Source organism: Heliangelus exortis, chromosome 6 (genome assembly GCF_036169615.1).
Source record: "Heliangelus exortis chromosome 6, bHelExo1.hap1, whole genome shotgun sequence".
In the NCBI taxonomy this organism is placed as follows: Eukaryota; Metazoa; Chordata; class Aves; order Apodiformes; family Trochilidae; genus Heliangelus; species Heliangelus exortis.
In genome coordinates, this window is record NC_092427.1 from 24,576,345 (window position 1) to 24,604,162 (window position 27,818).

General features: G+C 39.5%; 1 protein-coding gene across 2 annotated transcripts; it reads left to right on the plus strand.

Annotated features, from left to right (window-relative positions):
- The first annotated feature begins 1,038 nt into the window (after positions 1 to 1,038).
- NFE2L2 (NFE2 like bZIP transcription factor 2) lies at positions 1,039 to 25,963 on the plus strand. Of its 2 annotated transcripts, none has more exons than XM_071747248.1 (5): positions 1,039 to 1,172; positions 20,443 to 20,712; positions 20,877 to 20,972; positions 21,675 to 21,854; positions 23,524 to 25,963. In XM_071747248.1, the coding sequence occupies exons 1-5, from the start codon at positions 1,143 to 1,145 to the stop codon at positions 24,724 to 24,726; spliced, it is 1,779 nt and encodes a 592-aa protein (XP_071603349.1). In that variant the 5' UTR covers positions 1,039 to 1,142; the 3' UTR covers positions 24,727 to 25,963. The 2 variants fall into 2 exon arrangements, with proteins under 2 accessions (XP_071603349.1, XP_071603350.1); XM_071747249.1 differs by lacking the exon at positions 1,039 to 1,172 and adding an exon at positions 1,360 to 1,698.
- The last annotated feature ends 1,855 nt before the right edge of the window (positions 25,964 to 27,818 follow it).

Below are 27,818 nucleotides of genomic sequence, written 5' to 3' on the forward strand. Positions count from 1 at the left end.
GTAGACACCTACCTGCAACATGATGGTGCATAGAAATTTTTTCATTATTACAGATGTATTGAATTTTTAGACTTGTGCTATTTCTTCTACTTTCTGGGCAAATGTGAAAATGAGATTTTTACACGAGTCTTGTTTAAATTGCAAGGTGCACTAACACAGCTTACTGGTTGTGAACACAAAAAGCAGGCATAGAGCACCAGCCTGAGAGGGACAGACTAAAGCAGCACTTCATCTGCACACCACAGGAGATGAGTAAGCATCTGTAAAGGAATATTTACATCTCCTGTTGTGGCTAGTAGGTGTCCTAACTCCATTATATGTGGTTATACTAGCTACAAAAAGAGTGACCCAAGGGTCATATGAAAGGTATATACTGTTATACACTCTCAGCACAACAGCAGTGGTAAAACGCTTTCCAAAGCTGTATCCAGGCCACTGAATTCATTAACTATTTGACTGCTCCCTGAATTTCTAAGAGGAATTCAGCTTGCTCTCTGATTAACGTCGTTTACCAAATAATCACAAGTGATTTAAGACAACTTGGTAGCTATGACCTAGGTGTAGGAGTCCCAGCCCGTGGCCCATCTGCTCTAAAGCATTCCCTCCTGCTTTTGGCTGTGCTGCGGACATCAGGACCAGTGACATTACTGCTCGGAGCGGGAGCTCGTCTGAATCAACTTGGAGTTTATACCTGTGCGTATCGAACCCCCACTCAGCCCATCCCGGTTCTGGATGGTTCCCCAGTTCGGTCTCCCTAGCCTCGCCGAAGGCAGCGGGTACCCAAGCAGCCGGCGAGGCTGCCGCTCTCCCCCCTCCCACCCCCCGGCCTGGTCCGACAGTGCTTTCCGCCGCTTGCGGGACACCGGGACGGAGCGGTTCGGTCCCCAGAGCCGCCGAAGTGCCGGGAGTGGGCGAAGTTCCCCGCACGACCGCCGCCGCTGCCGGGAAAGGAGCCGCCTCCGCGGGCTCCTGCAGCCGCTGAGTGGCTGGACGGCGGCGGGGCGGAGCGCGGGGGCGGCCGCTGGTCCGGCCCGGCCCGGGCCGCCTCCGCCTCCCAAGAGCACTGGAACGAGCGGGCAGGCGGTACCGGGCCAGTGGCCACCGCGCCGTACCGGCCTCCCCGCGCTACCCGGCCTCCCGCCATGGAGATCGAGCTGCCCCCCGCCGCCCAGGTGAGAGCGCGGCCGCCGGTTTGCCGGGGGCACCCCCCGCATCCCTCCGCATCTCCCCGCGGGGCCCGGCCCGGGCGTCCGGGCGAGGGGCGGGGCGGGGCGGGCGGTCACGAGGCCGGCGGAGCACGTGGCGCCGCCCCGCCCCTGAGAAGGCGCTGAGTCACGGTGGGGGCGGGGTGGGGCCGGGGACCCCGCAGCTTCCCCCCCTCCGCACCATTCTGACCCCCACGCCCTCTGGGCCCGCTCTTTCGCGGGGGGGGTGGGGGGGACGGGTCAGGTCGGGTCGGGTCGGGTCGGGTCGGGTGTGGTCTCTTCCAGTCCGCCCCGGTCGCGGAAAGGTCAGTAAGGCCCCCCCCCGGAGCTGCCTCCGTTGCAGCTGCCCGTTGCCTCGGGCGGGGGCAGGAGCTCGGAGTAGCCGGGGAGGGCGGTAGAGCCGGCCCCGGCCCCTGAGGGAGCGGCTGGGGAGGCGCCCGCCGCTGGAGGGGCTTTCCGCAGCGCCCCCGTGCACCTCTCGCTCCTCGCTCGGGTGAGTTACTGAGTTATCTCAGGTTTCCTTCTGTTGTAGCGCAGTTGCCTCGGCGGGGCCCTGGCCCCGGCCCTGGCCCCGTGCGGCCCGAGGCCGGCCGGCAGCAGCTGTTGCACAATCATGCACTGCCCCGGGGCCGCTTTTGGGTGGGTTCAGCCTCTCACACCCAGCCTGAGGAGCCTGAACCAGGGTGGTCCAGGCCTCGGCCTCTGTGCTGTGACCGGAGTGCTCCCCTCGCACCTTCGCCCGCAGGAAGCGCTTCTCGAGAGGCTTGAGCTGCTCTGGGACACAGGAGGAGGTTATGTCTTGGTGCTGTCCTCCGAAGACAAATCTCTTGGATGCTTAGGGGCATTTGGATGTGTTTGTGTTTTGTACTCTCATGCTAAGAAACCTCTTCTCTGTGAGCCTGGAGAAGTTCAGTTACTTTCGGGTTGCAAACTAGTTGCACAGGAGTGGAGTATATAACCGACAATTGAACTGCATTTTAGATTTATATAATAGGTACATGTTTTTCTTGGAAATTGAAATGAAAAAAAATAATCTTATCAAGTGTAAAGAAGTAGTACTTATGACTTAATCTTGGGATGTTTATATTCTTTAATACTACGAATTTAAGACTTGAGTTTTGAGGTTCTACCACTGTATGTTGGTAGAATGTGTGCTGTGCAACACAGGTATTTTTAGCATTTTCTGCCCATCCTTGTGGATGTATAATCGCATACTTCATACAGTTAACATCTTTTTAGCAGTGCTGGATGCGCCTTTTTCGTTCATTCAATACTGTTGCTTTTCTCTCTTAGACCACTCATGGCTTTGCCTTTTTCAACCCCAGGTAGCACATCCATAACCCCTCGTTTGCCTCCATGGCTTCTTGGAAAATACTGCAGGCTCTCGGCCTGTGCTATGTAAACACCCTGTGAATTTCTCCTTGCCTGTAGTATCCAGCTATGGTATTTATGCTCCCATTTCTGAGAGAACCTTGACAGACTGATTCTGTTGTACCTGCTTTTGCACCTTCCTGCCCAATCAACTGAGTTCTCTTCCAGCAAACCTTGCATTTGTTACTTGTTTGCCTACTTGGTCAAACCCTTTCTACCAGGCCACCTGTTGCAGTTCTCCTATCTAAGCTCAACAGCTGCTGGTTTCTTCTCTTGCAGACCTAGCTTGAAAAGGCACTGTGTTTTTTTAGATCATGAATGATTACCATCTTTGATACTTAGTTTTAAATGCATTTATTAAATGGAACTTTAAAATACCCTTTCCCCTAAAATGTCACTCAAAATGACAGACGGGGACCATGTTCCTTGTTTAGCCCCTCAGATTTTGCAAGCCAGCATGGGAAGGGTGTATGCTTGTGCAAATACTTAGCCCTTAGCCACATGTGTCTGGTGGCAGTTATCACATCAGTAAAGGTGAATGTGAAGGACTGGGATTGATCTAGTTCCTTAACCAGAATATAAAATTACCACTACGTACTTTTGTGAGAGTTTAGCAGTGCCATTGCTGCAGTATTAATTGAAGAAGTACTCCTTTGTTGTATCTCTCTGCCTGGAAATAGGGTGCACCTCTGTATGCAGAGATGTTGCCTGTTAGGCACAAACAACACAGGCATTGAAACACCAAATGTGGAAGAATGCAATGGAACAAGCATCAAGATGTTTCATGCAAAAGTGTGTTATTCTCAAAGTAGTTGTTCTCTTCAGTCAGTTTGAAGTTATTAAAATGGTTGCTTGTAACCTTGTAAAAAAAAACTCAACAGGCTCATCAGTTATTAAATTTTGTGTCTCACAACAAGAAGAGAACAAAAAGAATTTGCTTTTCAAGAAAAAGAATAAAGCTGTGGGTTGCACTTGGTCTGAAGTGAGACCAGCTGTAACAACTGGCAGTGCAAAATGAGCAAATAAGAGAGTGCCTGTGTAAGTGTATCTTAGGATTTTTTTTCTACCTAGAGAATTGCTCAGTAAATGTGATCTTTTCAGTCTAAAGGAGTTTTAACGAGGAATTACACAGACTTTTTTTATGCTATGCTGCACTACATTGTCAAAGTAATGAGTTTATTTTTATTCCCTAGTGGCCTGTCACTTCCACATGAGGTAGATTCTGCAGGCAAACAAGCACATCACTCAGGCCTGGCAACAAGTCTTAGGTTTTGGGTCCTGTTGAAAAAGAGTATCTGATCAAGATATTTGTAGAAATGTCTATTTATATATGTGGATGAATTTCAATATAAAAAACCATCCACATTTCTGGATATAAAGTTCTCTACTAAATTTATGGACAAGTTTGGAGGAAGTAGATGGGAGAGTATCATAAACTCTGCCTTCAGTAAAACATTTATTTTAACCCTCTTGGTTTTTCAGTTCTCACTTTGATCTTAAGTTGCACTCGTAGAGCTTTATTTCCTTCAAAACTCACTAAGGGATATCTTCCAGTTAAGCCAGTGGTTGATGTACTGTAATGTATTATGTTTAGCTGAAATGAATGTAGACTGATGGGAACTGAGTGTGTCAGCCCCTTCCAGAAAAGAGCTAATTGAATATGATTATGTTCTAATAAATACCCATCAGATGAACATGGTCCATAGTTTGCCTTTAAAATGTGCTAATAATTTACAATTATATCAGAAATTGATGGAAGTGCAAGAAGTTAATTGCCTCTGAAAATCAGACTTGGAGAAGCTTGTGGTTAGGACTCAAGTTGGAGAAGAGTTTGGCTTTGGATACTGGAAAACATTTGAAAGGGACCACTCTGAATCAAAAAAAGAACATTCAGCATAAGCAGAGGGAAACAGGATCATCGTATGTGCTTTACAGTAGTTCACAAGTTTTTATAGCATTGTGCAGGAGGCTAGGAAGGTTTGTGTACACATGGACACATGAGTTCATGGACACAAGACTAAATTTTGGCTCTCTCTTTTTTCTTTTTAATTTGAAAAAATAGAAATTATTGACATACCATTAATCCTGCAGCATTCTTGTTCAGCATATGTATGCTCCTGAAGGATAAGGATATTGTTAAAAAGGTGTCAGATTATTATATATAGTGTCATGCTTTCTATTTCTTTTTATATCCATTTTTCAGAGTTCCGTATCTTAAATTTGCAAAGCAAAAAAAATGTCTGTTTGATAGGTATTGCTACTTTTGTGATCCTGACTGAAATGAATATTTCAGGAGCATATTGCATGTACTTTTTCTTAAAGAAATCTCAGATACCTTTGTAGAATATGGTGGGCTTTGTGAGGAGATGATGGCAAGGAACACCAGAAGTCGAAGGAGCTAAGTGAAATAATCGTTCAATTACTTTCTCAATAAAATAAATTTAAAATATTTTTTCGTGTATTTTTCCGTGTATAATAAAACTTCATTAGAACCACTGAACTCCAAATCAGTAAAATCTGTCAGAGGCTGTAATTAAATTTTTTTTGAATGCATTAGATTTTTAAAGGAGCATGAAAGAGTCATTTGCAGGCCCAGAAAAGGGTGAGCTCAGCGGAGGAGAGAATACAGAAAGGTCAGATGCTCACAACAAATTATGCCAAATGTGCCCATGATTTTTGTATCTAGAATGCTGCTTCTTTCCTCTTTCTGTCTCTTTGAAATTGTAAAGATAAGCGTTAAAGTGACAAAACCTTTCACTAAAGTTAGGCAAATTAGTGAAAGTGTGGTATATTTGCTGTGACTGTTGGCTGAGGCAGGCTAGTGCAGTACAAGTCCAGGCAGTAACTGGTTTGTATGAATTAAATATTAATCCTGTGCTGCTGTGCTTGAATTTGAGCCAGCAAAAAGTCCTCCAAAGTCTCCAGGTTAATCACCTAGTTGAAGTTTATTTTGGCTTCCATCTTACTCCAACCCTCAGTAAGCTATTATTTTAATATAACATTCCTAGAGAACTTGAAAGGGTCTGAAGTCTGTTCGGTTTTCTGATAGTGTATTACACCGAAGGTGGACTTTGTGCCATAGAATGCAGTTTTAGGTGGAGGGAAAAGAACACAGTATGTTATCCAGATTAGTTATTTTTCAGTAATAATCTAGTTTAACTGGTTTTGAGAACACTTCACCTGCTACCTATGCAGGTCTTTCTACACTGACCACTGAAGAGTCAAGTAGGAGGAGTTGGAAGTCATTAGTCTGAATTCGTGTTATCCAGAGATGACGGATATACACTGAACTGAAATCCTGCTCAGGATTGCTCAATAGTAATACTTTTATGGCATATTTGTTTTATTAAGGTAAGCAGCTTAACCAGACAGTAAGAAATAAGTCCAGCAACAGTTCTGTCATGTATAGAACTGCTTTAAACCATGAAAGGCTTATCTGAAACATATACCAGCAAATACATTTCAAGTAAAGATAGGTATTGTGTACTTTTATCTTTTCTACCCAGTAACTGCTTTCTGTACAGGAAAAGTAAAGCTAGTGATAGTCACATATTAATTGTCAGTAGCAAGAACTTAATTGATGGGATAGCATTTAACTTTTTCTAAAATGTAAGAACAGTACTTCACATGAAATAAGCACAGGGACTGCTCTATCTCAGGTTTTCTTTGTTTCAGTGATTTTAAAATATATATTTACTAATTTTACTTTACTACCTTTTAAAATAAGGAAATGAAAAAATACATTCCCCAGTGAGTATCTTGTTTTAATATTAGTTTTACCTTGACATGCCTAGCACAGCAGTGTCTGCTTCAAATATGTCAGAAGTGTCTCAAAACCACATATACAAATTAAATATTGATTTGCCAATTGAAATTAAATATTACTTTGGAAAGCCAAGCAGTTTATAATGACATCAAGTAAAGATAACTTTTTTTAATTATTTGATTGCTTTGAAGAAGAGGATTTGTCTTCATCTAATGAAGCATCTTCTGTTTTCTGCCTTTAGCTACTTTGAATTGTTGGTAAGAATACTTCTTCAGTTTTCTTTAATGTTGTTCTCTAATGCTGACAGATTGACTTTGGCTCTTAATTTCCACTTACTACTGACTTTAAAAGAGTTAATTCAGGTGTTTTGATATGTTGGTCATGGAGATGATGGAAAGCTAATGGGAGTTAGTGAGAGCATTAATAACTTAGTTAAGTTAGCATCGTTTCACTAGTAGAGGATGACTGCACCTCGGCCCTAGCATGAGTATTGGTTGGCAAGACTGTAGTAGAATGGCTAGAGCTTACAAGTAATACTTAAATGAGTGCAATTTGCATACTACTGATGGTGTTGAAGTTTTTCATTTTGCCAGTTTAGGTTTCTGATTTTGGCCTGATTAGATGCAGTTTTCATACTGGGAAGAAGGAAAAGTGTTTATTTTTAACTGAGTTATTTTGAAGATTCTATAAATGGCTATTGTGTTACCTATCTTTACAGTTAAACTAAACCATTTCAAGAAGTGTGATTAGATGCAGTTTTCATACTGGGAAGAAGGAAAAGTGTTTATTTTTAACTGAGTTATTTTGAAGATTCTATAAATGGCTATTGTGTTACCTATCTTTACAGTTAAACTAAACCATTTCAAGAAGTGTCTTTTGATGCTATTGCAGTACTGAGGGATTTGAGATCACCCAACCTTTTACTTGTGTTGTGGAGTCTTAAGATTTTGAGTCCAACTTCTCAGTATTGTGAGACAATATAATTTAAAAAGAGAAGAGGACAATTAAGTTCCTTTAAGTTTGATGTTGCAGCAACAAGTTATGTAAGACCAGTTTCAAACAATCTGTATCAAACCTTTTAAGGAAGTATCTTCTGTATGGCTGTGAAACATAAAGATAACAACTTTACCCTCCTTGCCTCCACCTCTGTCTTACAGTTTCAAAGTTTTATTGCTGTTTGCTCTCTTGGTTTTACATGCTGTTTCTTTTAAGAATTAAAAAATCCCCACTCCTGGACATTGCTTGCAAAACAAACTTTACGTAACTGAGAAATTGTCTCAGAAGGAGCTTGGTTGATAGCCTGCCTTCAAGAAGAGGTTGGTTTTACGATTAAGGGTGTGCTTATTTGTTGTGTTTGAAATTAATGCCTATTAAGTGTTGAAGCAGTGACTTTCCTGTGAAAAGCTGCTATGATTTAGATTTGCTTCCTGCTCAGATCATCACCACCATTTAGCCATAAAGAGCTATGATAGAAAGATGTGGGGGGGGTGGTGGTGGTGTGTGTGCTTACTTGAACCCTTTTGATAAAATTAATACTTCCTTACTCATTGCTATAATTAGATTGGAACAGATCCTGTGCTGCTTGGGCTGTTGGGAGATCCCCATGCAGAATTCCCAGGCAACATGTGGTGGATGCAAGTAAGCCAGCCTGAATGCTGCCTTTTCCCATGGAAGATGGTCAGTCTTTTTCTGCCCCACAGCTGGCATTTATGTTTTGTACTGCCTGGGCCTGGAAACTCAGTAATTTCTTCTTTCTATCTTCAGCCACTGTTTGAGTTATGTGCTGTTGGGTAAAAAGGCTGAATTTTCTCCTGAAACAGGGAATTTCCAGTTCCAATATGAAAAAACCTGGTATTTCCAGTTAGGTTAAATGTGACTAGGTGACATGTTCTGCATTCAGCTGGGTAATAAAATGATGGGCATAAATGATGGCAGAGATGGGTGGGCAGCTCTGAGAGTTGGTGTAGAGACTTCAGTGGCGGAGGTCATCTGAGACTTATCAGTGGGAGCATTCTGTGCCCAGCTTGTTACACAAATTCTTGTCTTCACTGGCACCGCAGAAGTTGTGACTGATACGTGTGCACCGGTGCAGATAATACAGTCATTAAGTGTCCTTGGAAGAAGTGTACTGTAGACTCTGGTGCAATCTTCTGTGAATTATTTGACACAAGATGCATGGACGTATTTTTTGTTTTATAACATTGAATTATATTCGCACTTCCTTTTCTTCTACAGATGGGTCTTGAGCAGATCTGTGTCAGCTAAGGAATTTCTGGGAGATTGTCCCACTGATATTTGTAAAATAAATCAGACAAACATGAGTAAACTTTGCAAACAAGCAGGCTTTAAAGAGACCTACAGATGAAAATGGAAGTACTTCAGTAACAACAATACTATTGAAACAGCATAACTTGATAAAACAGAACGTATATTTGAAACTGAATCTAACTTCAGACAGCAAGTCTTTCAAATTATTTAAATTGAATTCTTAGGGTATGGAAATGGCACATCATGTTTAGATGTTTCATAGTGGTGTATGTTGTAACAGAGTTCCAGCACAGTGGCTTCTGATACTGTGCTTCCCAATTTAGTTTTAATATTTGAACTAGAATATATAACGTCATTTCTTCAACTAGTGTAAATTGTTTTGAATCAGTGGAATGCTGTAGTTCCACAAAATGTTTCCCAGCTTGATTTGTGATCCTTCATCGTCTGCCACTCCAGGCATCCACTCTGCACCTATCACTCCATGGAACCCTTGCTCAGCTGATAACTAGTGTGAATAGCTCTAGGCATCTCTCATCTCTCAGTTTCTTTTTGCTGACAAAATGAAGAATGGAAGCCACTTAAATAATGAGTGCTTTAAATTATTCTGAAAAACTCTGTTACTAAGGTAAAAACCATGGAATTATTTTAAATTCAAAATGAAGCTTGGGATAAGAGCTTTTGATAAATTGTATGTGTATGTGGCAGAGATGGTGAACAGTCTCTTATAAAATGCAAGTGGTAATGACAGAATTAACATTTCATATTTGACTGAAAAGTGATTTATCCTAACAAGATTTCTGTCTCACATTGTCTGAATTAACTGTGCTTTAGAGGAAATGTAGCATCATGCAATTTTTAGTGATAATTTGCTATAATTGGATTTTTCTTAAGTATTTACCAAGGTGTAAAGGAAATGAAGTGTTTTGGTCAAAGGCAGAAAATTGTTTCAGATCCAAACCTAATATTTTCTTTGCATTCCATATATTGTTACTTTACAAGTAATCTTACTAACCTTCTTCCACAACAGATTTATTCTAATTACATCTGGAAAGCAATCAAATCTTCTGCAATGTCTCCTACTAGAAAAGTCGGCTGTAAATGCTGATTTTAGAAACAGTTGCTAAATACAGGATACTGTCATATGCTCGCAGACTGTCTCAATATTTAATGTTTGTTAACTATATTCACTTTCATAGAGTATGTTCGCTGCTTCTGGATGAAAGAAGTATATTGACATGTTTATTTTTTGTGGCAAAAGCTCTCGTTTTGGCTATTGTAGGTGCTGGTAGACTGTGTAAGGGGATACACATCAGGGATTGGCCTCTAACTTGTTTTTTAAGACACATCTACCCATTTAATCAGAAGGCTTAAAGAGGCATCCCCGTGACAATCAGCTGTACAGGCAGTGAGCCTCCTGGGTACCCAGGGAAAGTGATGAGTGGTGGAGGTTCTTGTATTGGGTGGGGTGAACACTTAAGTAACCAGTTAGGTTTTGGGAGTTCTGTTGTTTTTTTGAGGATATTGAAAATTAGTGCTTTTATGTAATTTTATAGTAAGTATAAAACCATATACCTGCTCTGGTTCATTCCTTGGAAGATAAATTAGCTAATTTTCTTTCAGAATTTATAAATTGAGCCCTACAAATAACTTTTAATAGTGAGGGTTGGATGCACCACAGAGAAACAGAGCTTTAGTTTTGTACTTAGTGTTGTTCAATACCTCAGTGGTTTCATCTTTTTTAACAGCTGTCATTGCATACAAGCCAAATAAATTGGCATGTGGATGTCAGACATGTTGGCCTTTCTTGAGCATTTCTATTTTACTTCTTTAACTTTACAAGACCTCTAAGTGCTAGAGCTTCTTGAAACCTTTGTGGGGGTTGATGGCTTTTAGAGGATTGCTTTTTTTCTGTGTTAATATTGCTTGAAAAAATGAGTAAAATCCTTCCCTCAATCTGTGGTAAAACAACTCTCATCATGTATCTTGGTGCGGCTGGAGGAAAGGAAAAAGTTCCTTTCATCAAAATTAAATAATGATGTTTCATGTAAATTTAGGGAGAGTATTTTTGGCCATCAGTGCATAGTTGAATGATACTGTTATTTACTGAAGCTTTTCTGTAGTATGTCACTAATGAAAGCTGTGCATGGTGTCAAATAAACTGGTTAATCATTAATTACTTGTTTCAAAAGATAGTGTCACCAACAATAAAAATTTGCTACACTGGGCCTTCCTCAAATCAGTTACATTCCTGAACTGCCCAGTGGTGAAGAGGTGAGCAGCAATGCATTGTTTGCCTTTTTTCTGTTGTGGATTTTTTGTTTGTTTTTTTTTTCCCCCTGGCAGAAAATAAAATTTCCAAGTGCATATGAAGGTGAACACTAGAAAAAAAACAAAAACAAAAACCCCACAAAAAAACCCAAACCATGCTTATGCATTCAACACTGTTCATTGGCACTGAATTCTCAGCATTATCTATATAAGTGGTGTATGTGAAAAGTGTACATTAATTACAAGACTGATCCAGAGGGTATTTAACAGGTGTGCCCCACAGGCTGTAGTGGTACTGCAGTACTTCCAGGCTGATATGGGGTTTGTGTGGCAAGTGCTCCAAGTTTAGAAGCCTCCTTCCTCCTCAGCTCCTCTTGGAAGTGTGGAAGAATTTCCTTCATGAAGCCTTATGTGCTGCCAGAGGAGGTCAGTTGGATGTGTGCTGGCAGTAGTTTGTGAACCTCATTGCTTTCTGATCCACACAGATATCCCGTAGCTTGCAATTATAGTTTGGCCTACAAACAACAACAGCAAAGTTTCTTGTGAGATCAGTGAAGTGGAACTTGGTCAGACATGGCTCTTGTAATAGTAGAGTTTCCACATCCAGGATAACATGCAGCTGTAACAATGCATCTGGTGCCTGTCTCCCTGACCTGCCCAGCCAACAGCAAAATGCCAGCTAAAAAGGGGGCCTTCAGAAGATGTCAGTGCAGTGAAAGTGCATAGTACAAGAAAGAATGTAAATAATCCTGGAGAATATTTTGTCTGGAACAAGCACACTGTTTTCATGTTAGGTTTTGAAACTCGCTGTTGCAAAAAGTGTGTAATCCTGATTAAATCAAAATAGCGGCTAATTGGTTATAACATAAGGTTAGTGCAACATAATAAATTTTATTTGCAGTTTTGTTAGGCTCTGTTTCTGTGTTTATCATTTCTTTCTTCCTGCTTTGTTTCATTAGACATAAGAGCATGCCATGATTTGACTAGATTGTGTTTCCCAGATGACTGAGCCATTATTATAAACAAATCCTCTTGCAGATAAGGTAGTGAGTAGCCTGTGGCAGTGTCCACACACAGGACATGCCTGGTGGGTACAGCAGAATAACTTGAATATAATCTTTTACTGGGTAACTGTTTTCCAAGTACAGTAGGTTCAATATAGAATATGAATTGGGATACAAAGGCTTTGTATTCCTATGCTTAAATGGTCAGTAGTATTTCCAGATGCTGAATACTTTTGTATTATTTCTTTATCTGTAGGGTAAGGATTTTGCTGTTGTTGTACAATGACAAAATTTATAAATGCTAGAGGGGGTTTTTATGGTGCAGTTTTGACTTGGGAGGAAAATGACCCAAATGCAAAGAGCCATTAAGATCAGCTTGTCCTGAAATGAAGTGAATCTGTCTGAGGTGGCTGCTATTTGAATACCTTTCAGAATGGAGCTACCCGGTTAGGTACATGATGACAACAGGTAGGAAGTCAGCTTGCTGATGCAACAGGGCAGAATTTTGTTGTATCAAGCATGTAAAAACAAATAGTCTAACTACCACTCTTTTATAAAACAATCTCATATTTTTGCCAACCTCCCAGTTGCATTATGCAGCTTGTGTAAGAGAATGTAACTTGAATACATATTAACATTGTGTATTTATCAATGTAATCATTTTGTAATGTTGCTGATGCAAGACAATAAAGAAGCAGCAAGTATTCTGTTAAGCTCTAGGAGCAATTCAGAATTTCAGTACACCACCACAACAGTGTGAGTACAAGGACCACAACACTTTTGGACCAACCAAGTAGACAGTGGAAAAGTGAAATTGAGATTACTACAATATAATTACGACCTAAAAGGGAAGAAGAGACCCATCTAACAGAAACAGCAAAGCTCTGAAAAGAAATTTCATTGCTTTAGATTCTGATTGTTTGAGAAAGCACTCTGGGATGGCAAGATTTAGGACCAAGTGTAAAGAAGCAGGATGATACCCATGGCCATTTTTGCCTTTTGCTTAGAGTCCATGTAAATATGGGCACATTAATTTTTTTCAAGAAAAGTTAATTGTCATGAGCTCACTCAGACCTCGCTTTGTCTTTTCTTTTAGGCTAAGACAGAAATAGGGGAATTTAAAACAGATACTATGTATGACAGATTTGTCCATAAATACTAGAGAACAACTTGAAAAATCAGATATCGTGCAAAGAAAATAAGTACCAATATCAGGGCTAAGACTCTTACTTTTTATTTCTCTTTAATGATATTGAGGCAAGATCAGACTTGGGACTGTTCAGCCCCTTGACATCACAGGCTACCTTATAGAATACATAATGGTTAAACAACTTAGAAAAACAAGGCTACTTCTGAAGTGGCTGAGATAAAACACAAAACAGTCTTCTGCAAAATGATCTGCAGCAGTAAGCAAGAATCCTCTGGTCTGTTGTAACAAAAACAGTCACCTCAAGGCAGCCCAAATATGTGGGGGGAGAAGGATATATGTATATATTTCTGATTCTTGAGATGAATGGGCCTGAAAGGAAAATGTTGCTGCTGGTGCTGTGCCCCTGGCTGGAAGGGAGTGCTGTGAGAGTCTCCCACAGTAGCAGCGTTTTAAGGAGTGGCATGGAGGTGAGAATTGATTTTGCAGACAAAGGGAAAACTTGTGTGAAGAAGTAAACAGTTCTTTATGTCCTTCCTTGTCTTTGTGATGAGGGTGTTTTTCTTTACCTGTTGTGGTCTTGGTCTACTGATAGCATTAGGATTTTACAGCTTTTGGTGTTGGAATGAAGTTGGTATATTAACGACCATCAACAGCCTTCAAAGGCCATTCTTTTTTCTCTCCCATTTTACATGTCTTAGGCTTAAAGAAACCTGTCTTTTCACTGTTACTGGAGAATATATGAGGCACATGTTTTTCCTGGCAGTTTGGAAAGCTTGCTTGCCCTATGAATTGTATAGGAAAACTATCATGTTGGAAGCAGTACACATTTTAATCATAGCCTTTGTTGATACCATTCCTGGAGGATGATGCTTCAGGTGAAATACATGCATTACCCACCTCTCAGGAGTTATTTCTGAAATGAGGGTTGGGAGGGTTGGTGGGTAGTGTCCAGCATTTCAGGGAAAGATTGTCCTTTCAGACAGCCAGAGTGTTTCTTGGTCTTTGAATAATGCCCAGACAAGGCTTGTAGTTAAACTTAAGAATGCTGACAATCCAGCCAAGGAATTTTTCAGCTAATCTAATTTAGAAGAGTAGATCCTGACAATTTGTTCCTTTATTAGGAGAACCTTCTGGAATAGTGAGAGGTACAGTCTGAAATACAAGATGTATTTTAGGAGAAAATAGCCTAAACACTTGGAGATATTAAGACTTCTGTTCCTGTCCTGGCAAAGCATTCTACACATTTCTTTCTTCAGTAAGTAAATGGAATTTGTCTACAGACACTTTTGTTTCAGGGACTGAGCTTCTCTTGTGTGTCTCTGGGGCAGAAGAATGTCCCAACACAGATGGTCTCACAAAGAATTTTTCAACAGACTTGCTAATATAGGTGTGGAATGGAAGTTCTCTTACATCATCAGCTAGGACTTTCAAACCCTTTTAGAGTCCTTTTTCAGGGAAGTTAGCCTTCCTGGGCTTACAAAGGGCTTGCAGACCAAGATATCAGGCATCCAAAGTCTCTTTGGACCAGGGAAAGCATCAAGTAACAGAAGCAGGCTACTTCAGTCCAATCTCACCAACATTAGGTGACACAAGTATGAAAGACAGAAAAAGACACCTCCTCACACCCATCAAAGTACCCTGTTCCCTCTGAGATTACCTGAAAAGTCTGAGTGAACAATGTGGGACAGCAGGCAGCTCCACAGGGCAGTTAATTATTTGACCTTGTATATTCACAAATCACAGGGCGCTGTTGTGGCTTTGTTTGGCAGCTGTCTGTTCTGCCACATTTCCAAATCCTAAATTCAGATATCTAAAATTGCTGCTACACCTCTCTGCCTTCAGCATAAAGTTCCTTCTATTCCTTCTTCTCATAAGAGCCACTGCTCATTCAATTTTTACGTGGCCTCGCTGTCCCTTCTGCGTTCTTAAGTTGACTTTTGTTTTTCAATTTCCACTTGTAAGGGATTGAAAATCAGGGCTCAGCTTTTGAAATTCAGTTCTTTTTAAAATGTTACAGTGCTGGGCTAACTTTATCTGTTTTCTCTGCTTTTCTCTGAAGCTTGAGGCTTATGTGTTCAGGATTTTTTTTCTGTAATTATGAGTTGCAATTAAATAAGTAACCTACCTTGAAAAATATTTAGAAAAAACCCACTAGAGCTGGTGATTTCAGAGATAATCTGAAAACATTGGAAGATTTCTGAATCATTCTTAAAACCTGCTTGAATAAAATCAGTTTCTCCTGAGGATAATGAGGGCAAGATCTTTGGCTGTTATTGATACAACCTGTGCTTTCTGAACTGGTAGAATGCTTCTCCTACACCTGCTTTCATTCTTGCCCTGGAGTATCTTGGGTCCTTCATTTTCACTTCCCTTGTGTGGGTTTTGTTTTGGTTTTTTGTTTTGGTTTTGTTCTGTTTTGGGGTTTTTTTGTTGGGGTTTTTTTTGTTTGTTTTTTTTTTTTGTTTTTTGTTTTTTGTTGTTTTTTTTTAATGCCACAAAAATTTAAGGTGCTTTTTGTTAATTCCTTTCATTTTCTGGAAAGCAAATAGGAATTGGGGATTACTTTGCAAGTTTTCTTTCTGTTAATAAGCTGTAGGACTGTATTCCTGCTGCCTGCAGGGTTCCTATCTAAGATCCCCAGCTGGATGCAATCTCTGTAGATTATGTTGCCCTTTCATTTATTCATCCTGGCATGGGAAATCTTCTCTGGAAGTAATGAATCATGGGAAAGCAAAACAAATAATTTTCTGGTGCGAGGTACTGCTAATGCTATCACAGTTTGTGTTGCAAAAGGCATGACTTCAGGAAGTAACTGCAAGAAACCCACAGGTATGCTCTGAAATAGGAGAACAGCTAAAAGCAGATTGAAAGTTCTGAGAGCGCTTTCTGAGTTTGCTTCTTTGCTGACACTTGGGCCACTGGAAGTTTCCACTATTCCAGTGCTAGCTGTATTCCAGACAAAACCAGGAGCTGGGTAACTCAAACAGGGATGAAATAAAAGGGTGGCATTTTGTTGAAAGCACAAAAGTCAGTCCTTGAAAGTAACATGAAAACAGGGTTTCTTGTCATTGTTTACCCTCCTGCAGACATGTTTGCTTAGAAGCAATAAGAGTTAATTGTCAAACTCTACAATGTAGTCAGATTTTCTCATAAAATCTATAACAGACTCAGCCCAGATGGCAAATGCTGATATGTAAATCTAAAACATGAAAATTTCCACTGGGGCCCAGATGGTGGTTTGATGTGAATTGTTTAGCATTTATGTTTATCTTATGAAAAGTGCCTTTATATGTCCAAACTAAGCTGTCAGTGTGGTTGGAAGAGTAGATCACTAAATGAACAAAACCAAATCAGAACCGTAAATAAAAGGCAACTCCTGCTTATGTGGATCACGGGGAAGCAAAGCATGTTCTTCGCCGCTGAGAGTTCTTTGTCTAAAAAAATGTGAAGAAAATATAAATAAAATCAAATCACTGCTTGCTTGGGAAAAATATTAAAGCCATATTACTTCTGCAGAAGTTAGAAATGTGCAATGGCAGTGCACACATTAAATACCTCGGTGTATTTCCACTCACAGTAGGTGTTGGTGTTCAGCTGAGCTGAGGCGAGGGGGAAGCATGGGGACTGAAATCCATCCCTCCCTAGTGCAGGTCCTTCCTCCTGCAGGGGAGGCCTGGCTCTTCCTGCACCTCCTCTGGGTGCTGCCAAACCCATTGTTTCCTCTGATGCAATTCGAGAAATTGTACAATGGAGGAAAGAAGAAACGGGCACTTGTGGATTGTGTAACATGAGGGACTGAGCGCGCCTTTCCAGTAAATAGTGTGGTGGTAAAGGAAGTGGTTAGCGAGGCTCTGAGGGGCAGATGAATATTTCACAGGACTCTCAGTGTCCTGCTCCAGTTTGGATGCAAATCTGCACTCATCCCTCCAGATGTGTGAGACCAGCACATCTGGAGACATCTGAAAATCCGAGGGTAGATGTTGCACAGAAAAGAAGTAAAATGCCTTTTGGTAGCTTTGAACACTACAAGCATCAAGTACACAGTTACTTTTGTGAAGCTTTCACAGTGAAAGGGGGAAAATGCTTCAAAGTGTTTCATTGCTAAACCTAAAATTGAGTGCCTGCCTGTGTATGTATGTGATAGTGTTCAAAAAGACCTAGAAGTATTTTAAAGAGGAAGGCTGTGGGGAAGCTGAAGGAGCAAAATTGCAAAATATTTGCTTTAGACTGCAATTTAAAAATTTTTAGTTCTTTGCTATCACCTCATGCTGGAGATTGTGATTCAACTCCATTAACTGACCTGAGGCTTTGGACTAATGCCAGAATTTGGGGGTTTTTTTGTTGTTGTTTTTTGTTTTTCTTGAAAAGGGTAGTATTACTAAAAGCATTGGCTGAGATTATAGATACATGTTAAAAGGCAGGTTAATACTTAAATCAGTGTGCTATTTCATTATAATTGCATATTAGCATACTGAACAGAACAACTCCATTCATGTGAGGAGTAATTACTTGAACTGTTATTTAAATGTAAGGCAAATATTGTTGGATTTATACAGAACTTTTCAAGTTGAAAATGGGAGGGCTCTTTTTCAATTACATGGTGGGAATTAAAAACAGTAACACTCTTTTTGTTTTAAGTGCCACAGATACAACTAAGTAGAACCAAAAAGTTGCTACTTACAAGCGTCTCCAAGGTGGAACACAGCACTGCTTAACAAAGCTCAGCCCTTTGCTAGAGATAAGATACTGAGTTAAATATTGTCCCTTGAAAAATAGTGAAAAGATCCAGTCAATGCTATCATATTTCTCAAACAACAGCCCAAGATCCTGAAAGCCATGCAAGCATATTTATTATAAAAACAGTCCTGCTTGCTGAACTGATAGATGCACACACAAAGCTGGTGCTATGCAGCTACAGGGTTTTTTTGGCCAGCTGGTATCTTTGGAGGTCTCTCATTCAACAAATAAGGCAGCACCCAAAGCTACTTGTTTTTAAAATGAATTATCAATTATTATTTATAGTGTTATAATACTATATAATAATACTATTATATTTTCCAATAGCATTACTGTAATATTATAAAATAGTCATATTTAATAGCTGTGCCTTAAGTTTTAGCAGTAAGGCAATGTTTTTTCTTAGGGAAATCATGTTATGCCTCCTGTACCCTGTTTTTTTTGTGGTTCTTTTTTTCCTTGTGATTTGAACTGAAACTGAGCTCCAGTTCTGCTATTTTTGTGCTCTAATCTGTTGCAACTCTGGAAGAAAAATAGCTCTATTTCACAGCCTCGTGCATTATACACACATCCACAATCTTTCAAGTCACATTTTTAATGGTGCTGTGTAAATGAATAATTGAGAAGTGAGCCCTAAAATCCAGATTCTACAGTTTTATCCAGAACATATTGCAAATGCTCTGAGACTAGAGAACAGTTTCGAATCTGCTGCAGGACACAGTGAGCAGCTGGTAAACTACTGGCCCTTAATGAAGCTATACCATATTGCAGTATCTCCAATTACTGCAGAACTTAATTAGTTCATTTTACCCTGCCAATCTGGAGAGACCAAACATTGTCTTGGACAGCCACCATAATTATTTCCTCTTCCTCATTGCTGGCCATTAAAGTGGAATTCAGCCATGCCTGGCAAGGTATTATTAAATAGGTCTTATATTTGGAATTACCTGCATTGTATTACACACAGGTATTTATCCAACTGCCTGATTTTAGAGAAGAGTACTTTTTAAAGTAACTAGTAGATGTTTTTGCCATGTATAGTTATGAGTGCTAATGGTATAAAATTTTTACAAAGAAATCAGAAGACTGAATCTATTTGTTCAAATGTGGACTTGCCCTAATGCTTGTTGCCATAACTGTTGTACAGAAATGATCAATTGAAAGGGAAACATGACTTGGCATTCATGTTACTTTGCTTTTCTGTTTGAAAATAGCCTTTAGAGATAAAGGAGTGTTTTAATTTGATATGGTAGCAAAATAAATGTATCTTGGGGTGTGGAACTGCTAACTGAATCAGTAAAGTTCTGTTTAAATTAAATGTAGTGTTTGGTGTCCTATTTGTAGTGTGCCAGCCTGATGAGATGAGAATGCCCATTTTTTTGTTGCCCATTTTTGGGCAACAAAATTTGAATGCCCAATGCCCAAACAACATTTGAATGCCCATTTTGCACACACACATACAGCAGTGTGTGCTGCTGCAAAAGGGTAGTTTTAAGAATAATGAAACATGCCATGAAGTAAGCTACCAGAAATCAGCTAGAAACTTTTAGCACTTTATCATCTAAGAAATGTGGCTACCAAGTATTGAAATACTGCATGAGCTAACATCCAGATTGATGGGGTTTGAGCATTAGATTTTTTTCACAGAAGAAAATAATCCTCACATCCCTTAAAAATATTGAATATTTGAATAGTAAGAAAACCAAAAGAATACACGAACTTCCCTTCCCCAAAAAACCACCTTATGCAGTAGATTAGAAGAAATTGTAGCCAGATCAAGTAAATATTAACTGTGTGGTTTTCTCTAAATAGCACACTTTAACAATACAGGCTTAAGGGGTAGCTGATTTCCAATAAATTTAGGTCATTGATAGGTGTCTGATAATGATTGACTGTGATGAGCCAGAGGCCAACTGATTAACCATATTCGACACTTACTGACTTCAGGTTTATGCTCAGTTGCTCTAAACCAACTGCACTTAAAATGTCAAATTAGACTATACTTTATATGACAGTTTTTTAGTAATAGTCTTAATAATTGTGTTTAGTGCTACAGTAATGTTATGTCACTTGGTGACTTTGAAACCTGGTTATCCTCCAACTCTGTCACCCTGTTCTGCTGATCTTTAAGATTAATACTTAATACCAGGATGGAACATAAATATTTAGAAATACAGTTTGCAGTGTGGCTAGTACAGTTACTTCAGATAGTCTCTATCATGTTTTTAGTCAGCTTTTTACAGCTTTATAAGGTCATACTAAAAATCTTCAGTGGTTGAGCTTTTCAATTTCCATTTTTTTTTTTTATTTATTTCCTAAAAATGACTTCTGTGATGTGACAGTTGATTCTATAGCTTCATGTTTTCTGTGACCTAACTTGGGAAAGAAGAATATATTTATCCTCTGTCTACTTTATGTATTACCTTATCAACTGGAACAAATTGCTTAGTTTCTGTGAGGTATGTACAGGCCACAGCAACTGAACCATCAGTTCATGCACTTCAGAAAGGTCATATAGAGGCATATTTTATTAAAATAATTTTGTAAAATTAAGAGAATAAGCTTCAGTTACCTGAGTCTGTCTGTTTCATAGAGAATTTAAAAACTTTGCTATTGTTCTAAACCAGTTTGGCTGTGAAGGACACTTGCTTAAAAAAATAATTTCTATTACAGGATATGAACTTGATTGACATCCTTTGGAGGCAAGATATAGACCTTGGGGCAAGGCGTGAGGTTTTTGATTTTAGTCAACGCCAGAAGGAGTATGAACTCGAGAAACAGAAGAAACTTGAAAAGGAAAGACAAGAGCAGCTCCAAAAAGAGCAGGAGAAAGCCTTGCTGGCTCAGCTGGAGTTAGACGAAGAGACAGGTGAATTTGTTCCAGTTCAGCCAGCTCAGCACATTCAGGCAGAAAATACTGAGCCATCAATAAGTTTCTCACAGGTAAATTATAATATGTGTTTTTGAGTGTGTTTAAACCTTTTTCCATTCATGGGAAGGTGTAATGTTAGCAGTTACCTAAAATAAATTTGCATTTGCTGCTGGAATGAAAGATTCTTCAGTTATTCAAAGATGCAGTAACATTTTTTCATAACTTTCCTGTTTAGACCACAGAGACTTCAAAACCAGAAGCAGAGGCCTTGTCCTTTGATGACTGTATGCAGCTCTTGGCAGAAGCATTCCCATTTATAGATGACAATGAGGTAAAATGCTCAATACAGCTCAATTTCAAGGTAGTTTTTAATGGGACTGGTCTCATGTCTTCTCTTACTAAGATTTTCTTTGCCATAATATTAGTTTGTGATGTGATTTGATTTTTGTCCTCAAACTGACTCAAGCTGGAGTAAAGCAGTGAATTGCACTTAAACTTGGGCTGTGTCTGAGGGGGGAGAGTGGTATTCCTGTGATTCTTCTGCTCACTGTCCTGCAGCCAGGATTCAATGTTTAGCACCAGCTGCAGGCAGCCCTCCCAGTTATTGCAAATAATAGTAGTGGACTTCACTATTTTGTTATGGTGAACTTGGTGCAGCTCTCTGGAGTCATTGCATTTGAGCTGCTTTATTTCCCTGTGTTGACCCAACATGATTGTTAATGGTTGGACTCAAATGATCTTCAAGGTCTTTTCCAACCAGAACAATTCTATGGGTAAAGATAAGCCCTCCAACAGCCAGTTTCTATTGTTTTTCTATTTCTTTCCTTAATCTGAAAACTCCTTTAATGGGAATATTTTTGTATTATCCCATTATTTAAAAAGAAATGATTTTTTAAAGAAATACCTGCCTCTTTGTTTTGCAGAAATGTTAGAACACCAAAAAAATAGACTATTGTTTTGGAAGATTCAGATTTGGCTTTGTTTTTTAATGTATTTGTAGTTTTTATACATTTATTTTTTTAAAACACTCCAGGCTTCTTCAGCTGCATTTCAGTCACTGGTTCCTGCTCAGATTGATAGCAACTCACCCTTCATTTCCTCTGATCAGACTCAGCCACCTGAATCACCTGTTTTAGTTCCACTTACTGATGCAGAGAATATGCAGAACATAGAGCAAGTTTGGGAAGAATTGTTGTCCCTTCCAGAGTTACAGGTAAAGGTCTAGTACAATATGCACCTGAAAAAAAATATGATGTATTTTTGATATATGATATTTTGGAAGAGGATAGTATTTTGGGGAATGCAGTACAATAGTATCCTAACACAGAAGGTGACTGTCATGTTGGGTATCTATATGATCTATGCGATATCTATAACTCAATATGAGCTTTAATATTTTTTAAAAAATAATTTACTGAAAAGCACTAAAGAGAAAGGAGATTAGGTTGTTTATTGGAAGGCCTTAATAAAACACCGTATTTCCAATCACCACTTCCCCAGGTTTTGCAAGTCATTGTTTGCCTCTGCATACAACTTCTGACCCTATGGAGGATATGTAGGAGGTTTTTTCTCTCGTCCTTATGTTTCTATCTAGATTTGACTTTAAAAATGAGTAAACATATTATTGTAAACATCCTCATATTTCAGCATGATGCTGCTCTACTTTGTGCTGTAAATGCAAAAGAGGAATGCTCAGTGGAATGCTTGTAAAACCAAATTGTATTTAAAAAGGAATTGTATTCTTCCTGCCTCCCTACTTTTTCCCTTTGTTTTTTAATATTTTTCAAAATTTTCCTTTTTTCTTAATCTTTAATGCTGTGGCAGTCTTAAGAGCCCCACAATAAGTAACAAGGGCAATTGGCTGTGAAGAGGCAGCACTGATGCTGAAAATACATTAAGAAATCGAACCAAAACTCTCAGTTGCAATAATCCTGAACTGAATAATCTTCTGAAAGAAATAAGATTATTAAATTGATGGCATTGCCTTTTATGAATTATGTTTGAAGAAAATAAAAAAAAAGCTCTTATATTCAAAACCTTAGCTTTGAGCCTTCAACAAGCTCTCGTTAAATCAGTGTGTGGTCCCTTCTTAAGAGAAACAGAATCATATTGGTAAATGCCTAATTCTTTGAAGACAGCAGGGCTGCTTAGTTCAGCTCCGTTTGAGAAACTGCCACCCCATTGGAAAGAACATTGGACTTGTAGCCCATGAATCAGCATAAGAGTCTTCAACACCCACGCTGGTGTTAGCCAGCTTAGCTGCAAGTATGTGGAGTGGGTCAATGTTTGCAAGGCTTCACCTTAGTACTCTTTTTACTTTACCAAGAAGTACATTTCTCTGCAATGAACATCTGCTTTGTTCATTAAATCTTGAAAGAATTTTGTTTTTTGAGGAAATCTATCAAGTAACCTGAAATTAAGAAGTACTAAAAGTAATTGTTTCCTAGCAATGCTCATTAAGCCTCATTCAATAATTTTACATTTACTGTGCTCGTGCCATTCCTGGCAGGGACACTTGTGAGAAGTTCTGGCCTGGAGGCTCCAGGACCCCCCACTAACACTTCAGCAGACCAGGAGTGCTCAGTGCTGTTTCCATATAGTTTGGGAATGTTTCTCTTCAGCACCTTGCTCAGAGTTTGATGCCCTGCTGTCTTACTCTAAATAGCTTCGTGCAGAACAAGTTGCTTCATGCTCTTGCTTAGGTATCTGGTCTTCCTAGATTTCCTTTCCCTAGTGAAAGCGCGCTGCAGTCATCCTGGGTTGTAATGATGTTGTAATAATACTTTTGATTTCTAAAATACTTAATGCTTGTGAGTTAGAGAAAAAAGCTTTTATGAATTGGGGATGTGTTGCTTAACTTCCGTCTTGCATTTTCCATGTAGTGTCTTAACATTGAAAATGATAACCTGGCTGAGGTGAGCGCCATCACAAGCCCTGAAGCCAAGCCAACAGAGATGCACCACAGCTATAATTACTACAGCTCATTACCCATCATGAGAAAAGACGTTAACTGCGGTCCAGAATTCCTGGATAGTATTGAGAGCCCCTTTTCCAACATTTTGCCACCAGAAGACACCAGCCAGCTGAGTGTGAACTCTTTAAATGACACATCCCCTTCAAACTCTGATTTCTGTGAGGATTTCTACACCACCTTTATTGATACGAAGGCAAACAGTGACACAGCAACGATAAACAGTATCAGTCAATCACTCGCAGAAATTTTAAGTGAACCTATTGATCTTTCTGATTTCTCACTCTGTAAAGCTTTTAATGGCAGCCACTCAGGAACCGTACCAGAATGTAATGATTCTGATTCTGGTATTTCATTGAATGCAAGCTCTAGCATAGCATCACCTGAACACTCTGTTGAATCATCGTATCATGGAGATAAGACTTTTGGTTGTAGCGATTCAGAAATGGAAGACACAGGTCGTGCCCCTGGAAGCATGCAACAGAGCAGTAATGCTGGTGTCTTCTCAGTGCATTTCCAGGAGCAAGCGTTTTCTTCCGTGGGGCCAAGTGCTCAAATGCCAAGTTTGCAGTGTACAAACACACCAAAAAAGGAAACCCCTGCCCGTCCAGGCCACCCCAAAGCTCTGTTCACAAAAGATAAACCTTCAAGCCACCTTGAAGCTCATCTCACAAGAGATGAGCAAAGAGCAAAAGCTCTGCAGATCCCTTTTCCTGTTGAAAAAATCATCAATCTCCCCGTCGATGACTTCAATGAAATGATGTCTAAGGTGCAGTTCAATGAAGCTCAGCTCGCGCTTATTCGAGATATACGCAGGAGAGGCAAGAACAAAGTGGCTGCTCAGAACTGCCGTAAAAGAAAACTGAAAAATATAGTGGAACTGAAGCAAGACTTGAGTAACCTAAAAGATGAGAAAGAGAAATTGCTCAAGGAAAAAGGAGAGCATGACAAAAGCCTTCGTCAAATCAAAAAGCAACTAACCACCTTATACCTTGAGGTATTCAGCATGCTACGTGATGAGGATGGGAAGTCTTACTCTCCTAGTGAATATTCACTGCAGCAAACTAGAGATGGCAATGTCTTTCTTGTTCCTAAAAGCAAGAAGTCAGACTAAACTTTGAAGGGCAGCACAGCTGGCTACTGTTCTCCAAATTATTATTTTTGTATCATTATCCTGATAGTTTTACTGTGAGATGGAATGCAGAATTAGGTAATATTTTTCAAGTAATTCTATGCAATGATTATTTTGAAGTTAATAATTAGCTTATGGAAGATGGAAGTTTAAAACTAATAGCGTAATGTATGCAAAATTTGTAACCTCACTTTTGTAACAGACATTTCCTTATAGCACCACTCTGACTAGTTTCCATATATGTGTAAATATTTCAAATACCATATTTATATACTGTTCCTATCTCGTTATATTCTTAGACTTATTTGATATATATATATATAAATGATTTTAACCTTCTAAATATAATTTCTTGCAAGACAGAGTATGGCTTCTGATACTTTTTATAAATGTGCAAGTGTTTGTTTCCCATTTTTCTTACATGTTTATACTTGCTTTATATTTAATATATGAATTTAATTTAGTATAAAAGTTGATAGTGTTTGATTTTCAGTTTATTGAATTTTTTTAAAAACTCTTACTTCATATACACATTTATTTCCCTAAGGAGGGGAAATCCTCACTGGTTTGTAAATAAACTTATAACCAGAGATGTATCACACAGCACTGTCAGCATTACTAATGCTTCATTTAGCATAGTTTTAACATCCTTTTGGAAAAGTTGTATAACAAGGTTTCAAGTCTATGCTAAGTTTACATAATTTCTGTTTTGCTCTTGAACACTACTTAAACTTATCATCTTTCCTCCAAAAGCATTTAAAATCTGTCATTAGGACATCATCAGCACTATGTATTTTTCCAGCTACAATTCTGTTCGCTATTGAGCAATTGTTCTAGAAACACAGTGTGTGTCTCTGACACCAAGCAGTGACCATGTTTGTCACTGTCATTCCTCTGGACCTTATGGAAGAAGGCATACTGACTGCCAGACAACTGTACTATTTGGAACCTGCAATCAGTCACTTGGAAAGTGGTGTGGAGCTTAAATTTTATGATTTAGAAGATAATAAAAACAGGGCAAAGAAAGAGCATCGTTTTGTTGAATATCAAAATTCATTCATTGTACTTGATCACTGTGGATTTTTTGAATGCAGAAAATGCATAATGTGTAATATACACTGATCTGAATATTAAATATCATTATCTCCCTCATGAAGGTTCTAAGTGCCAGTGGCAGAAAAAATATTTCAGATTAAATGTGCCTTTATAATTCTAGGAATATTTTGTCTATTGCAATAATTATGCATCACTTTCATTTAGTACAATAAACACCACCTTGTTACAAGACCTTATAGTACATTTTTTTAAAAAAAGAACTGGCAATACTGGAAAGGGGTAGAGTAGGACCCAGAAAGGTCATTTAAAATCAGGGTGGGAGGAAAGTACTTGTAGAGGGACATAAGATTATGAAGCCCACCTTCCATTACCTCATTATTCCCAAAGTTAGAGTGATGCTAAATAGAATGAGACAGCTGTTGGTGAATTCAGTTTTAAGGTTTGCATTTCCCAAACTGTTTAACTGTGCTGGAGTTGCACGCCAAACAGAATGCATATAATCTCATGGCTGGACCTGAAAACCAAAAAACGATTTATTTGTATTTAGATTATAATCCCAATTTCATACTATAGAATTTTTATGGACTTCTGAGTGTCCTTAAAATGGAACGTCTGCTGCTCTCATACAACTCTTAATGACTCCAAGCTCCATCACCTGATTAGCATTAACTAATTTGGAGCCTGTTGTTATGTAGGTTATTAGCTTCGGTTTTCCCTGTATGCACAGAATTTCAGATGCTCTTTTAATTCCCTGAGAAGGTAATTTTGTTGCAGGACAGGGCAATACCAGGAATCACGGTCCTCCTTAAGCAGCAGATGTAATGGCCAAGGTCCAGTACCAGAAGGTGGTCTTTGGTACCTAAAGTGGGGACTATCAGCTGCTTAGGCTTTGCTTTATTTACAAGAAAAGCAACAGTTTAACAGAGCTTCTCATCTCATACCCTGTGTCACTTGCTACAAACTTTCAGGTGAGGTCCTGCCCCATAAATGTTTGTACCCTGCCCCTTACACCTAGCAGTAACTTTTGTGTTTTTGAAGACGTGGTGTAAGGTGAATGCAGGAGAGGCAACTTGCATTTGAGGCTGCTTACCTTGTTTGTACTGACCTCTTCCTTGCCAGTCCATCCTCCTGCACAGACCCTGGAGTGTTACGAATGCAAAAAGTGTGCTTTTTGGAGCAAATGGTCAATACCAACAACTGAAAACTTAAAGAGGGGTCTGAATTTCATGAACAAGAGGTTTATTTGCTCTAGATAGGGCAGCCGAGCACCAACTGAACTAAAGCAACGATTCTGCAGCAGCAAGGTTTTTTTTTTCCTTGCTGCTGCTGTTCAAATATGCCTGTACTGACTTTGCCACCAGTGCTGCCTAGGAAGGAAAACACCCCCAAGTCACCAAACCCGGGTGAACCCTGGGGAAACGCGAGACACTGCCACCATTTAAAGCAAGAGGAGCTAATCCTTAGTTAAGAATGGCAATTTTAGAGCATTAGCATTAGGAACCACACAGAGCCATAGCCCTAGAAAGTCCCTTCAAAACAGATACACAGTGCTCTGCTAGACAGGTAGGTTTGGTGGCAGAGCAGCAAACATCAAGAGGAAGAGCTCCTGGGTTTCCCCCACTAATAATTAGACCATGCATATCTAACAAAACATTCTCTAGCTGTATATGGAAAGACCTTAATCACAAATGGGATATAACAGACCTCAATAAACCCCTGCCCTACAGTTTTTTCCTTATTTTAGCACAAATGCAAAAGCTTAAGGCAGACAGCATCCTTCAAGCCTTTGCAGGGGCTGTTGTATTTGTACTACCCACAAGTCAGAAGCCTAATGCAGGGATACTTACTGTATTGCCAAGATATAAAGAGCTACACAAAAAACCTGCAGTTATTGCAGAAGCCTTGATTGAATTCCACCAGGTGAAGAATCAGTCTGAAGTAACTGGGCCTGCAGTAACTGGAGGCACAGCTTGCCCAGAGGTGTTTTTCATACCTCAACCACAGTGAACGTTTTACCC